The sequence below is a fragment of the Labrus bergylta genome, chromosome 6 (assembly GCF_963930695.1).
Source record: "Labrus bergylta chromosome 6, fLabBer1.1, whole genome shotgun sequence".
In the NCBI taxonomy this organism is placed as follows: Eukaryota; Metazoa; Chordata; class Actinopteri; order Labriformes; family Labridae; genus Labrus; species Labrus bergylta.
In genome coordinates, this window is record NC_089200.1 from 2,198,761 (window position 1) to 2,212,759 (window position 13,999).

Consider the following 13,999-nt stretch of genomic DNA (forward strand, 5'->3'; position numbering starts at 1 on the left):
ACTCTGACATGTCTCCATTAAAGTCCACAGGTCCTGTATGTGTGTGTATTTCAGGACTACCTGTGTGAGAAGTGTGTCGCTCAATTTCAGAGTTTCCCCCTCAGGGAATTATAAAGTATGTAAAAAAAAAAAAAGAGTTATGAAGTTAAAGAGCGTGGCAGTAAAATGACTGACATAGTGTTATGGGAGGTCATGTTGTTTGTCTTGATTTTTTGACATGCGTTTGAATATATGCCCGAGTAACCCTGAATGAACCGACAATATGGAGCCTCTGCATGCTGTTGTGTTCTCTCTCTCTCTCTCTCTCTCTCCATGAATCCAATCAGTCATGTGTCAGATATGGAGTCGGTGGTTCTGTCAGATCTTCAGCTCTCTGTTGGCACTCTGTGTTATTGGGATCGATTCCAACACTTTAGTTCCCGCGCAGACGGCCGAATACACTGAATACACTCACACGCCCGATCAATACATATCAGCATTCTTACACCTGGATACATGCGGCATGTAAACATGTAGAGCTGTGCATCACACAAATCACTCTACAACGTGTGTGTGTGTGTGTGTGTGTGTGTGTGTGTGTGTGTGTGTGTGTGTGTGTGTGTGTGTGTGTGTGTGTGTGTGTGTGTGTGTGTGTGTGTGTGTCAGGCACAGGGCCGGCGTTCTATTCCATTTCTTTTCCCCTCCTACTTTAAAAGACCATTTCCTCCTGTTTTGAAGTTTGACCTCTTGGTGACCTTTGTGAATATTACTGTCCCTAAACCACTCTCTCTTGTGTTTGTATTTAAGACACTTCAAGCTTTAAGAGGAGGTGAGAAGAGACACAACTCATTACATCACATCTTTACTACTGACTGCGAGTGTTGTAGTACTTGAAAAAGACCGGTCTCGAGACCCCTTTTTGAAGGTCTCGGTCTCGGAATCAAAAGCATTTTGAACCGGTCTTGTCTCGGCCTCAGAAGGGATTTTCAATCAAGACCGTTCAAGACCACCACTGATGTGATGACTGTGATTAGAAGGAAAACTTCTCTTTTTAAAAGAACAAAAAATGTCAGTTCATTTGTACTTTGATTTGTTTCCCCCGGATACGGCCGCCTCAGGATTTTGATTTGAGTTATTTTACACAACTTACATGCACTTCCTTTGTTTAAATTGTGCACCTTCACTTTTTACAATACATTGTCAGGGGACTCTGATCTTCCGCAGCTGGGGTGTCACAGGCGGCTTCGGGCGCCTTCGGGCGCCTTCGTCCCCTTAAGTACAGACCCGAGCTGGAAGCTGTCCGGTGCGATTGCCTAACACCTTGTCGGTGTTACGGTCTAAGTGAGGGACACGCCCCCTAAACACAAGATGAGGATTCTTCAGAGATATTTATTGTCTTGGTCTTGACTCGTTCTCGCCCTGCCTTGGCCTTGGCCTTGGTCTTGGTCTTGGTCTTGGTCTTGGTCTTGGTCTTGGTCTTGACTCGGTCTCAGAGCACTCTGGCCTCGGGTCTGTCTTGGTCTCGGTTAGTGTGGTCTTGACTACAACACTACTAATTGCATTCTCAAGAAATGAAAAAAAAAACATATTTGATTGTGGCAAAAGCCTTCCATCTTCTACCAGAAGTTACTGTATTTCAAAATAAAAGCATAGGTGTAATTAATCAGGAAGTAAATAACCCTTAGCTCAAGACAGTACAAAACTTAAAGAAAAAGAGTATGTCACCTGATTATAACCTCCGACTGGAGCTGTAAAAACACTCAATCTAAATAAATAACTTAAGACGGCAGATTCAGACCCAGATAAACGGACTTGATAAGTCCAGCTCTCCCACCGAGTGCCCCCCCCCCCCCCCCCCATAAAGCCCTCACACAGCAGGCTCAGGCACAGATGTTTTCTTGTTTGCAGCCTGTTTGCGGTGGTAAACGTCCCGTGGTGAGCATCGCCCGTCAATACGCCTGCTCCTCTTCAAACACGGCCCCATTGTCTGAACCCCGGCTAATACAAGAAAAGGAGTCGTATTATCCCCCCCTGCGCCTCCTGCTGTGTCACTTTTACAAGCGTCCGTGTATGCGGCGGCCCCTGTGATTCTCTTCCCCCACAGCGTCTGTCAGGAGAGCTGGCTTTACTTCTGGTTTGCTCGACTCGGCTCTGGATTCAAATCGCTGGTGTCCTGCCAGGGCCCAAAACATCTCCTCAAAGCCGGGCGTGCGGCTTATTGGCTGCACGCTCGGATGGATACTGATGGAGGTGCTGCACATCGGGCGCCACAGCAGGAGCGTCTGCTCTGTGTTCAGTGTGTTTGAGGGAGAAGCTGTAATGTTCTTTAATGTGCTACATGTTTATGCGTGCAGCGTCCCGGCTGTCTGATCTGCTTTACAACACGCTCTCAGACACACAGATGCATGCACCCTTCATCTCCCCTTTGTCTGCTCACACATACAGAAACAGAAAAATTCTCCTGACTTCTTTCACAGGACTGGTTCCAACATAATGATATGTCTGAAGCAGGGGGCGACAGTCAGCTTAGATCAATAAATGATAAAAAAACAAACACCTTAAAAACACTTCAGACCTGCAGGTAAACCTAACATCTGTACGAGAATGCAAGTCTGAGACGAAGCCATCAGTGACGGTTCATCCACCTGCTGTACTCTCTGAAATACCATATCTTAAAAATATGATGTTTTAAACTGTTAGGCCCTGTGTCCATCTGTTTTTGTCTGAGGGTCAGCGTCTTTTTAAAATTGTTTGCAATGAGTAGAGAGTGTTCCCAGCAGCTGAAAAAGCCCGGCGTCCAGCGCTTTTTTTGTGCGGCCGCCGCACAAAGGGCTCAAGTTAAAAAAATCTTTTCAGAAAGGCGCTGTTGATCTCTCGCGCTCTTTTACAAATAATAATAATAATAACTTTATTTATATAGCACCTTTTAAAAACACAGGTTTACAAAGTGCTTTGACAAACAGCAAAAACAAGAACAAACTAAACCAAACACAGAAGAACATAAACAACAGCAAGAACATAACAAATGCAAAATACTAAAAATAATTAAATACAGTTCAACAGGAAAGAACCCAAAGTGCACGATACACAACAGACATATAGAACCTGATCATCACAAGAACCATCATAAGAACCATCACAAGAACCATCATAAGAACCATCATAAGAACCATCACAAGAACCATCACAAGAACCATCATAAGAACCATCACAAGAACCATCACAAGAACCATCACAAGAACCATCATAAGAACCATCATAAGAACCATCACAAGAACCATCATAAGAACCATCACAAGAACCATCACAAGAACCATCACAAGAACCATCATAAGAACCATTATAAGAACCATCATAAGAACCATCACAAGAACCATCACAAGAACCATCATAAGAACCATTATAAGAACCATCATAAGAACCATCACAAGAACCATCACAAGAACCCAACAACACGAGCTGAGACCAAGAGGAACCAAAGATTTAAAAAGATGTAAGAAACTAAAAGAGCTAAAAGCAAATAAAAAGAGAACAGCAATAAGAAGGTAAGAGCAGTAGATTCAGACAGCAAGCGTTTCAATCCCGGTGGTTCCAGTTTTGTTTCTGTCTTCTTATTGGATAGCCTGCAAAATATTGAGTTTATATTTTTGTAGCAAATGTATGACATTCCCCGTTTTGTCTCGTACCAACATCCTCTTTGCTCCGTATCTGATCTCAAATATAAACCATGCAGTAAAAAGTAACGGAGCAGTGTCGGTCATACAGCGGCCGTTGTCAACAGACTGTTGCCGGAGAGACAGGACGGACGTGCAAGCGCTTTTCTTATCAGCGTACAAACGCTTCATGCAAACACTCCAGATCGCTCAGCCAGCGCTTTTCTTCCCGGAAATAAACGCTAGGTGGACACGAGGCCTTAGGCTGAAATCAGGATGTACGATAAGTTAAGATAGATTGACTATTTGGAGAAGTCAAATATCTGTTTATTATTGTTGCATATATAAAAGTGTAATTTTGTACCACCAAGCTTCATTGAAGGAGTCTCATAAGAAAAATGTTCTCTTTGTTTTGTTGCTTATTGTGCAGCCCTGCTTGTGCAAAACTGTGGGAGTGGATTTTGAATTTGCAGAGCTGCTCTTTACGGTCAAACTCTGACGAGCCTGAACTGAGCTTCATGAGTTGGATGCTGGTCGATATCATCACCCTGCCGTTGACACGGGAATTTTCACATTTGAATGTTTTCTGATTTTTTGTCTTTCTTCCTGCAGAGAGTCAGAGTGTGGAGGAGTGTGGAGACAGGCTGAAGCAGATCCTGGAGTCTCCCAGCGTCCCTCAGGCCAACCACCAGCTCCTGGTCCACCTCAGCACACACCTGGCCCGGGTCAGCCAGCAAACCCAGGCGGCCCCCCGGCTCCTGGGGCAGGCCTTCAGCGAGACCGTCTTCCAGCATTCCGCTGTCAGGTAACCCGACCTTCACCTTTTGTTGAAGTGAACGTTATTGATGTGTTCTTCTGCGTTCTGATAGGCAGTTGAACAGCTCAACCCCTCCTTTTAATCTGCAAGTCAAGGTGTATCAAGCTGCTGGTAACCATAGCAACAGTGTTCAAGCTTCAGACTCCATTAGCAGACGCAAGTGCTGAAACCAAAACCTCAGAGTCCGATTTAAACACATCCTCAAACTTCAGTACAGGCTAAAGAACACAACGCAATCCATCCAAGTCCTTCCATCAGGACTTCATGATGTGCATCACTCCTCACCTAACGGCTCCTTCATTTGTGTCTTCATCTATTCAGATTCCAGTCAGGGTTGTTAGTCACAGTCTCCGTCTCTGAAGCGGAGGGAGGAAATGATGCTCCCTTCGAGCAGGTAACAGGAAAAAAACCAGGCCGAAACCTTCAGAAGAGGAAACCTTTATGTGAGGCACTACTCATGAAAGTCTTTCCCATTGCACACTCTGTGAATGTCCTCATTAGTCATGGTGGAAACACAGCAGCCTCTCACATATTGGAATAATGAAATGTGTTTATAGTAACGCTGCCAGAGTCAATTGCAGCTCCGTCATTTCAATCAGGAAGAAATCAACACATCCAAAGATAAACTGTTTGACTTTTTGGTGAATGTTTCATCAGTAAGATATAAACTCAATACTCTGCCGGCTATCCAATAAGAAGACACCAGAAACAAAACTGGAACCACCGGGATTGAAACACTTGCTGTCTGAATCTAAAGTTCTTGTGTTTTATCTCATCTTAGACAAATATTCTGTTCAGTCTTAATTTACCATTTTACACACATATAAACTCATTTGGCTTTCACAGCTGCAGAAAGCTACTGACAAACTCCAGATATTTCCAGGAGGAGCTGCATGTGTGAACGCAAACAGACACATTCACCCGGAGTTTCTCCTCCAGCCTCTAGTATCTTTTCTGCAGAAAGTCAGAGTGAGCTGATTTGAGAACGCAGCAGGATGTTATTAGGAGAATTCACCTCGAGCCAATAAGAGGAAGGAGTTTTGTTTATATCCTGTGACTGCTGCATGTTGCAAAGAGTGTATACTGTACCTGCCAATTAATTAATTTCTGATAACTGTGCCAACCTCTCGATATCGCTAGAAAGAAAGTGTATGCTACAGACACTGTTATAATTATTTCCTTCCTTTTGTTCCTTGGTCGCACATTTCCCTCAGTACATGTTTGATGACCTGTAGAGTATTATTTTCTAAATCATAATATGAAACTCTGACATGTGGAGGGACTTCCCAAAAGGCTGTGAAATGTTGTTTATTTCATTTTCCGTTCTTGGCGTCACAAACGGATTGTTTGTCCTGAAACATCTGGGTGGAGAGGGTTTCCCCGTCTCATTCTTCATTCATGAATCAGACCGACAACGCACTCAAACTTTCTGTCTCCATGTTGAACCCTGGGCTGAGCCACCACAGACACTCAACAAGCGTCACTCAGATCCGTCGTGGATGTCCAAACGACGTGTTTTTGTTCTTGTTAAAACAAAAGCGTGATTTTTGACACAATAAAACGACTTCCTGCAGGTGAAGCTCTGACTGAACTCTGAGAGGACGACGTCAGCACCGCTGATGTTGGTGTGTTTTTGTTTCTCTGCACTTGCACGAGCTCGCCTGTGTCTGCATTTGTTTCCAGAAATTACCGAGGAATGTCTCCTCGTGGCGCTGTGTGCGGCAGAGGAGATGTGGTTAGGTTTTTGGAGAGGCGAGTCAGTGAGTCAGAAAGCGTGATTGTTTGTGCACGTCACCTCTGACGTGCACGCCGAGGATACAGAGAGGGGCGGGGGTATCATAGCATGCTATATTATCTAAACCAGTCGACATGTTGGCTCGTTTTTATCTGAATGGAAACGTTGATTTATTTGAGATGGCTCTGAGATGTATACTCTGCAGTCTGGAAGTCATTAAACAGTCACAGCTATTTGAATGTTTGGGCTTCTTATTGTCAACAAACCTCATGGAAAAAACCCATTTAAATCAAAACTACTAACTGCTGACTAAAGGATACGGCGAGCTCTCGCTGGCCCCTGAATGTCCGGGGGAGAAGGTGTGAATCTCGCGCCAGGCCTTACCCATACTCAATGGGAAGTCGGCCAATCCGATCTGTAACTTCAGGAGGATTGTAGAGGGAATGTTTGAAACAGTGGAGACCAAACTCAGATTTATCCATCATTCACACCAACAGGCGGACAACGTCTGTGATGGCAGGACGACAAACATCCAGAAGCAATAAGTGGAGCGTGTTTAAAAATAAATGGAAAACATACTCATGTGGAAAAATGAATCAGAATCTACCAGAAATCTACAAACACTCAAAAAGAATCAAGTTGGAGAACTAAAGGAGAGAAACCTTGTATTTATTTGAAGTTAATGTTTATGTTGTTGTTTGGTCATTTCTTGTTTGGTTTGTGTACAGCTGCTCATGGCCGCCCTCTGCTGAGCTCGCGCTCCAGAAACTGACCCCGTGGGGGCAGGGCGCATGGCCCCGATGGAAAAAAACCCTCGGCTGAGTATGTGGAAATTGGCAGTTACTGTCCCACTGGACACAGATTCACCTGATGGTCTTGTGAAACCGGACACAGATCCACCTGCTGGTCTTGTGAAACCGAACACAGATCCACCTGCTGGTCTTGTGAAACCGGACACAGATTCACCTGCTGGTCTTGTGAAACCGGACACAGATCCACCTGCTGGTCTTGTGAAACCGAACACAGATCCACTTGCTGGTCTTGTGAAACCGGACACAGATCCACCTGCTGGTCTTGTGAAACCGGACACAGATCCACCTGATGGTCTTGTGAAAACGGACACAGATCCACCTGATGGTCTTGTGAAACCGGACACAGATCCACTTGCTGGTCTTGTGAAACCGGACACAGATCCACCTGATGGTCTTGTGAAAACGGACACAGATCCACTTGCTGGTCTTGTCAAACCGGACACAGATCCACCTGCTGGTCTTGCTTAACTGGACACAAATCCACCTGCTGGTCTTGTCTAATCGTTCACAGATCCACTTGCTGGTCTCGCCTTATCCAATGGATTCTGTTTTACAATCCCCATCAGAACGTCTTCCTGAGGATTCAGGCTCACAGTTTTCTGTAACCGGACACAGATCCACCTGCTGGTCTTGTGAAACCGGACACAGATCCACCTGCTGGTCTTGTGAAACCGGACACAGATCCACCTGCTTGTCTTGTCAAACCGGACACAGATTCATCTGCTGGTCTTGTCAAACCGGACACAGATTCATCTGCTGGTCTTGTCAAACCGGACACAGATCCACCTGCTGGTCTTGTGAAAACCGGACACAGATCCACCTGCTGGTCTTGTCAAACCGGACACAGATCCACCTGCTGGTCTTGTCAAACCGGACACAGATTCACCTGCTGGTCTTGTGAAACCGGACACAGATCCACCTGCTGGTCTTGTGAAACCGGACACAGATCCACCTGCTGGTCTTGTCTAACCTGACACAGATTCACCTGCTGGTTCCACTTACCCGGACACAAATCCACCTGCTGGTCTTGTCTAATCGTACACAGAACCACTTGCTGGTCTCGCCTTATCCAATGGATTCTGTTTTACAATCCCCATCAGAACGTCTTCCTGAGGATTCAGGCTCACAGTTTGCTCTGTCTGTGTTCGGTCATACACTACTTAATGAAAAGTTCTGAAGATTAAATCCCTGAGAAGAAATCATTCCCGAATTTTCTTTATAATGAATCAGTCTCTCTATTGATGTCAAAGGTTCTCTAGTTAGTAAAATAATCTTTCTGAACACGACGGCTGCTCAATCTTGAATTACTTCAGAGAAAATGTTTCCTCTCTTTCTGTTGAATCCAAACTCTTGGGGGGAGAGTTTTAGGGAGTGAAGAAGTAACCGTCTGGACTAAGAGGATGTTTTAATAATCTCCTCATCCTCAAAGATCTCAGGTGCTCAAAATTTCTGAGAAAGACGAGGGGCTGATTCCTGAAAAGCAACGCCACAAGGTCTCGCTGCTCCCCGGTCTGGGTTCAGCTCCTGTGCTGTGCATGCTCTGGTTTTTAGAGCTCTTTATGTTTTTTCCTACTTATGCTAACCCACTCAGGCTTTTGATAAGATTGATAAGATTTCCATCAGGACAGGATTTAGTGGAGGATCAGCACAGCTCGTGTTAACGTGTGTCATTTTGTCAACAGTGCGGATGTTAACCCGGAGCATCACGTCAGGATCTTGGAGGCTCTGATCACAGCAGGAGGTCTCATGGAGATGCAGGCTGCACCAGGTAGGGTTTTCCATCTACATACACAAAGAGGCTCAGAACACGTCCTGTTTGCTTTTCAATTTGTGACACTGTTTGGTGGCATTATGTTGAGAATTACGGCTAAGCTTGGTGTGGATGCTTGTGAGTCTGGAAAATCTCACACATGCAGTTACATTCTATGTTTTGTCTACTCCAATGTATGAAGTTTGTTCCTTGAATTTATCACCACACATATCTCTGAGAGGAAACACGACTCTCCCTCACTGCACCACAAACTGCAGGGAAAACACACGTTTGGTTTGTGAAGTATGTGGACAAGACAAACACTCTGCCCCGGGCTGCCGTGATAAATTGGGCATGAAGCATGAAATAACAGCTTTAGATTTGGTTTACTTTTCATTCTGGATGTATACGGCTGATGGTAACAAAACAAAGCGGTTTCAGGATGTTTTCTTTCATTTCACATTCCTGCTTGCTGCTGGAGCGTTTCGTTTGAGAGCCGGCGTATGAATGAGAGCGTGGCCGATCTGGTTTAGTGTTGACGGACTGTAGAGTATACAATTATCAAACCTCAGGATCTTTTCTGCGAAAGCATATAAGAACAACATCCTGACCTCTGCTGAAAAGTTCTGGCTCAGACTATTGTACTCTAGAGACGCCGTATTTAGCCGGGTTAAAAAAGGCTCCCAAACATAATCAAATCAAACAAGCTTTGTCTTTGAGTCTTGGCTGTACGTCTGCTGTAAGGACTTTTTAGAGCCTGAGTGTCGGGTTTTAGCAGCCGCCATCTTTTTCTATTGGAACCAGAATGAACAATATTGTGAAGAGAAGGAAGTCATGCATCTCTACATCTTTATCCTGGTTGATAGCAGCCCCTGCCTTATCAAAAATGAGACCATCATTTGTACCATCAACATCGAGATATTTTGAAGACGACTTGAAACTAGCATTTGAGTGCATAAAGTAAAAACTCTGAAATAGTCTCTGTGATAACCAAACGTTTGGAGTCTCCCCCTACTGGCAATGGGAAAATGACAGAGAACCTGTGTCCACAGATCGTGCTTTTTGCACCGACAGCGCCAACATCCTCCGTTTCAGAGCACTTCTCACCAGCGTTCACTGTTGCTAGGATACAAAAACTTAACTTTCCTTTCCCCTCGGTAATGTCCATCATGTGTGTTTTCAAAAGCTCTGTGTGCTTAATATTTGCTGTAACTCGAGTTGAGAAAAGGGTCGTGTCCTGGCATCAGCAGCTCTACACCTGGAAACTGTTCCCAAGAAAAGACAAGTTGGACTGTAGGGCTGTGCTCGAAAAAATCGATTTGGCAATATATCGTCATGTGCTCCATGCATATCGATGCAGATGCTACAGAATCAGCTGTGATAATGACAGTTTTGAAAGAGACCTATGGTGCTGTTCACAATAACAACATCTCCATAGCTCTGGGATTCAAATATTTTTATGTATTTCTAGGATCTCTGAGGACCTGAACTGAAGTGTTTTAAGTTGTGGGATCCTTAATACGCCTCTGCTGTTATTCTCAAAAATAAAGAACAGCTGTTGTAGAGAACTCCTGTGTAGGACATGGTCATTATCCAAAATCAATACAATGCGCATCGTGGCCTCTGTATCGAGATACGCATCGTATCGTGGGGTTGTGGGAAATACCCAACCCTACAGGACTGGCGTCTCTTTCACCATTGTTGTTGACAAGGCTGATATCAGAAGTCCGGCCTCTTCTTGATTTTGATTGGTCTGTAAGGGCAAAGTTACATTGATGAAACTGGTGCTATTCTAAAAGTAGAACTGAGAGGGCTTTGAGTGCAGCGACAACAAACACTCTGACACTGAGGGGTGGTTTAGCGCTCAGAACTTTGAGCACTTAAACTTCATAGGCTTTGGATTGAAAACAGGCCGTCTGTGGACACAGGCCCTTAAGGTACCGCCACATTGGCTTCACTTTAGAACACGAGAGGCTAAATTCACTTCTCATATACCGTCTGTGGTCGGCAGAAAATAAACTGCTTTGGAGAGATCAATCCGGCTCTATAGGACGAAAGAAAGGTCAGACAGCAGGTGTGTGGCTGATTACAACAGCAAAGGCAGTCTGCTGAGGTCATTGCCTGTGGGTCAGCGCTTGTATGTGTGTGTATAAATGTCAGCAGGTCAGAATGTGTGTTTGTGTGTGTGTGTGTGTGTGTGTGTGTGTGTGTGTGTGTGTGTGTGTGTGTGTGTGTGTGTGTGCCGTTGCACTAGTCTGTTAAGGTCAGTGGTGTTAAGGCCAGGGTCGACATATTGGTGGTTGCAGTGATTATAGTGGCTGCTGACGGGTCAGGTTTTCCTTGACATGGAGCAGTCAGTAGTTCACTAAGAAGCAGATGAGAGTCTGATTTATGGTTTAAACTTGACGGGGGAAACATAATCTGGGCAATCCAGGTTTTTCTAACACGCTTTGATAAACAATGCCATCACCTGATTTTTTTTTTTTTGTCACGGAGCAGGACGGGTTAATCTGTATTGCCTCTATGTGATGATGGACGACGTTGCCAGAGGCATTCTGTAATTCAGTGCACGTCAACAAATCCCACTCTGGTGAACGAAATAAATACTTAACGAATAGGATGAGAGGAATTTATTGCATCCTTTTTTATGTATCTATGAGGGAATCACACTACTGACAATCCACTGGTGGGGAATCTCCCTCTGTTTCAAGAAACGCCTTCTGATGGGATGTGGTGTACCCTGTTTTTAAAAATGCTGCAAGCTTATTGGTCCAATTGTTTTTTTAGGGTCAGATCTTATTCTAAATAGTTTAAATATATTAATTTGTCCCCTATCACAGCCTCAGTTACACTGTCACTCCATGGAAAACAAACCTTTAAAATGTTTTTATTTATAATCTGCCTCAGCTAGTTTCTTCTTTGGGGCGTCCCACAAGGTACCATCCAATGACCTCTTCTTTTTTTATCGTTCACACTGCTTTTTCAGCACTTTTCAAAATATAAAGGGATACTTTCTCTGCACTTATGCTGATGACACTCACCTTACACTTCCTTATGTTTAGTGTTCTTAAGGCGGGGCATATGCAAAGCAAATTCAAGCCCCTTCTGTCCGGATTTTTGTGTCCGGCCAACTTTCATCCTGATTGCATGTGCAGCGAACAGATAAGCATGAGAGCCAATCAACCTCTGTTGGTGGAGGTTTTAAAAGGAAACTTTATTGAAAATTGTCAACGCTCTGTCCCGATCATGATGTCCCACTCAGGTCGTGTTTGACAATCAGGCCGCAGCGTGAGCACATCCTTCTTCAGCTTTGGTTGTGCGTCATAAAGGATTAACTCGTACAGTGTGAGATGACAATCCGACAGCACATTTTTACAGTCTTAACATCACTATTTTTTATACCTTTAAGACTTATCTGCTTCGGGTCAAAGCTTTTGGGTTAGAGATTGTAGCTTTGACAAGTTAATGTGGTCTTATTCCCTTTTTCAAGATATATAAAATGTTACTATCTATCACTAAATTGCCACTTGAGAGAGAAAACGAAAAGGTTAAACCAGGAACACTAAGCTAAAGAAACAGTTTTCACATTTAATTCTTCTATGGTGCCTTTCTATTTTTGGAGAAAGCAGCTATAGTATGTACCCTTTGTTGTCCTTGATCTTAAGGCCATTTTGCATTGGTGTGTGAGTCACTTCAAAGTTAAACACACACACACACCTCGTGAAGCCACAAATCAGACCCAACAGAAGGTGGGACTCCGGTGTCATTCGTTCGATTTCCATTTTTTGTCGGTGACTCACAAAAGGACGGGATGATGTCTGGAGGACGATCAATTATTCATGGCATAAACCATAATCCATCCTGCAGGGTGGTGGGGGGTAGAATGGATACATCAGGGGTCGGGGACCGTGCTGCCACTGGAGATTTGTGATTTTTGTCCTGATTCAGAATATCTTTAAAATGCTAATGTAGAAATGTAGCCTGATGGAAAGCACACAAAAGGACATCCAAACATGCACAGGTTGATTAACAAAAACACAGTTGACATTTCAGCGGGCTCCTCCTCAGGGTGTCCTGCTTTGTGCTTCGGCTTCCTCATTTGCTTTTTTTTTTGTCTCTTTCATCTTGTTTTGACTTTTTTTGTGTGTTAAAGTTCGTTCTCTATTGATGAATGCATGCTCTTTGAACACTCGGAAAGTTATTTTTCAAATCAAGTCAGGAAGACGGAGCGGGTGTGCATATATCTGTGGGATTATTTTCTGTGTCTCTGCTAAGAATTTGAGTGTGTATTTTTGTGTTGGCTGACAAGCTTACATCACAGCAACAAAAGGACCAGAGGGAGCTGTTTCTTTTTTTTTTTTACCATCTTTGAAGTGTGTCTTTTGTAACATCTCTTACACAACCCTCTCTCGCGCGCTGCTGGGTGTCTGAATAAATCCTCATAGCCCTCTTGGTGCTTTGTAATCATGGGTATGATGTGGGAAAATTGCACTGATGTAACACACTTACACAGTTCTCCATCTTGGCTTAATCTCTCCGGAGCTCTGTCTTTGTCTTATTTACATGTAGGCTGGTTTTGCACGTATCTGTTGATGAAGGCAGCCGAGACATTTTCCCTCTGAATTCGAGAAACTGTGACAAACTCTGACCAGACTAGAAACACTCAAACAGTTAACGTTGGAAGCAAATAGTGCTTAACTGGATTCATCATTTTGTCAGCTGAGTCATATTTGGCTGTTCAACACCATGCTTGGACTACTCCTTTCTTTGTGTACAGTTCAGTGCCACAACAAACTTTGTATTCAGCCTATGTGAGTCTTATATTTAACCTTATAAGACTCAAGTTGGGGTTTTAAGAGAAGCGGCAACTTGAGTCCTATAAAAGTAAATTAGGCCAAACAGACACACATATCAAGTTTTACAACTGTATGAGGATTTATGGTAATTGCCATTAACGGGCTAACATAATTAGCATCCATTGCTTTGGAGGGAAATCTGATCAGATTTTTTAAATTCAAATATCGATATTTGGCACCAGCAATTTGTACATTTTATGACACAAGTCAGGTCGACGATGTGTTTCCTATCAATATGTTGTTATTGCTATACCCAATTCTGGTCTCATTCAAGGGACATGCAGCCGAAGTAACCCCCAAGTTTTTGTGTGATTTCGCCATTTTCAGTCAGTACAGCTCTTACATAGAGATGCTCAATCTGTGGAGGTCCCAAGGTGTGTGTGTGTGTGTGTGTGTG

At 43.9% G+C, this 13,999-nt stretch overlaps 1 protein-coding gene across 2 annotated transcripts in view; it reads left to right on the plus strand.

Moving 5' to 3' along the window:
- pik3r3b (phosphoinositide-3-kinase, regulatory subunit 3b (gamma)) overlaps positions 1-13,999 on the plus strand; it is a 219,129-nt gene that overhangs the window by 100,258 nt on the left and 104,872 nt on the right. For both annotated transcript variants that reach the window (XM_065955558.1, XM_065955559.1), the window contains exons 6-7: positions 4,245-4,437; positions 8,679-8,764. In XM_065955558.1, the coding sequence (XP_065811630.1) occupies positions 4,245-4,437; positions 8,679-8,764 (279 nt within the window). The remainder of the gene's footprint in view (positions 1-4,244; positions 4,438-8,678; positions 8,765-13,999) is intronic.